Genomic DNA, 2227 nt, shown 5'->3' with positions numbered 1-2227 from the left:
ACCCGAATGCAAACACCTGCCATTTGGTCTTCCCCGGAGAATCTAATCTATTTCTCTCCGGAACCGGGGAAGAGCCTTGTTTTTCTTTAGACTGTCCTTCTGTTTCAGCCATGTTTCCGTCAATCTGCACCAGGCCAAAAGCGACTGTCTTCTTGTATTCATCCATGGATTTTTGCATGGTTTAGGATTTTTAGTGATTTTAATTTCTTGGATAAGTTGCAATAAATTTATGAAGACAGAATATATGCAGCGAGGTTAAAGAAAACTATGAAAATGTGTTACTAGCTGGTGTGGATATTAGGCTAATAGTCGTAGTCTCGTAGGCTACGTATTCTCTGGTTCTAGACGTGTCAAGTATTTAAAGATGATAATATGACACTTTTGTTTGGTGTTAACGCATATATTAGCAATACACCGCGTGGAAAAAATTGTGAAGATATTCCTACTAGAAAGCTAATATAGTCAAAACTAAGTTTTGTCCTACATTTTATTTTTACTCCCCCATTTTTGTTTTCCTAACATTTAAATAAAAATACATATCAAATATGTTTTCTTAACATACATATAAAATCCAGATCAAATATGTTTTCTTAATGAAATTTATTCGTGGGCCAAAAAAGTAAAGAAGAAGACTTTAATTTTCAAGTTGGACTTCGATAAAGCTTTTGACTCGTTAAGTTGAGAGTTCTTAGATTCGATAATGGAATAAATGGCGTTTGGATGGAAATGGAGGAGATGGATCAAGAGATGTCTTGATTCTAGTAGAGCCTCTGTTTTGGTTAATGGTACTCCCACAAAGGAATTCAATATTAAAAGGGGTGTTAGACAAGGTGATCCTCTTGCACCTTTTCTCTTCATAATTGTCATGGAAGGTCTTCATATTTCCATGGAAGCTGCGTGCGACTTGCATTATTTTCGGGGGCTTGCTCTTCCTTATGATGGTATCAATATTTCACACCTTATGTATGCCGATGATGTGACTTTTATTGTAGAGTGGTCGGAGATCAACTTCATCAATCTTAATAGATTGCTTCGTTGTTTTTTTCTTGCTTCCGGATTAAAAGTGAATTTGCACAAAAGCAAGGTGTATGGTGTTGGTGTGAATAATCAAGAAGTTAAGAGACTTGCTAGTATCTTGAAGTGTGAGCCCGCTTCCTTTCCGTTTACTTATCTTGGGCTTCCGGTAGGGGCTAATATGAAACTCTCTAAGCATTGGAGTCCCATCATTGACAAATTTCAGAATAAACTTTCGAAGTGGAAAGCAAAATGTCTCTCCTTTGGTGGTCGGGTCACCTTATTAAATTCGGTCCTTAACAACCTCCCTTTGTATTTTTTTCTCTCTTTTTAGGGCACCCAAAAAAGTTATTAATGTGTTGGATGGCATTAGGAGACGGTTTCTATGGGGAGGTGATGAAGTCAAGAGGAAGATCAATTGGGTGGCATGGGAGGTGGTTATTAAACCGAAGGAGATGGGAGGTCTGGGAGTTGGGTGTTTTGATTCGGCTAACTTGGCACTTCTCGCCAAGTGGTGGTGGAGATTGAAAAATGGGTATGATTCTTTTTGGTTTTCTCGTATAAAAGCTATTCACAATATTAAGCTTATTGATGGTAGATCGATTGCCAAGAAGTCTATTAAAGGTGGTTGGTTGAGTATTTCTCAAATCAATTGTGATTTTGAAAATAGAGGTATTCGGTTTGATAATTTTTTTAAAAGAGTTGTTGAAAAAGGTGACAAAACACTCTTTTGGAAGGATCGTTGGTGTGGTGATATAGCTTTAAAAGATGTTCATCCTAACCTTTATGCAATTGAGAAAAATAAAGATTGTCTTGTGGTTGAGAGAGTCAATATTATGAATGGGCAGATTTCTTCTTTTTCATGGGACTGGGCGAGGGAGCTTAGAGGTGGGAGGGAAACAAGCCAGTTTCAGGCAATATCGGAATCAGGTTGCTGTTTTCAGGTTTGATGACGGATGTGACAGGTGGATTTGGGGAGGCGACGGTGGAGATGTGTTTTCGGTGAAAGCTTTAAGAGATGTGATGGCTATTCAGTCCAACAATGGGACTTTCGACTCTTTCAATTGGGTAAAATGGGTCCCTCTAAAAATCAACTGTTTTGTTTGGAGATTGATTAAAAACAGAATTCCTACTTTCTTGAGCTTAGTTAGGCGTGGAATTAATGTCTCGTCTACCTTATGTCCTTTTTGTAAAGAAACTGATGAGAGCATTG

The 2227-nt window shown here is 37.9% G+C and overlaps 1 protein-coding gene across 1 annotated transcript; it reads left to right on the top strand.

Moving 5' to 3' along the window:
- The first annotated feature begins 709 nt into the window (after nt 1-709).
- Nucleotides 710-1964, top strand: LOC145158546 (uncharacterized). The gene is made up of 2 exons (XM_079077432.1): nt 710-1254; nt 1349-1964. Exons 1-2 carry the CDS (start codon nt 710-712, stop codon nt 1962-1964), a joined length of 1161 nt encoding a protein of 386 aa, XP_078933558.1.
- Nucleotides 1965-2227: the final 263 nt, after the last annotated feature.

The sequence above is a fragment of the Lactuca virosa genome, chromosome 2, assembly GCF_052849685.1.
Source record: "Lactuca virosa cultivar CGN04683 chromosome 2, Lactuca_virosa_CGN04683_v6, whole genome shotgun sequence".
Classification (NCBI taxonomy): domain Eukaryota; kingdom Viridiplantae; phylum Streptophyta; class Magnoliopsida; order Asterales; family Asteraceae; genus Lactuca; species Lactuca virosa.
Note: the sequence above shows the minus strand (reverse complement) of the source record. Positions and strands in the feature narration are given on the sequence as shown.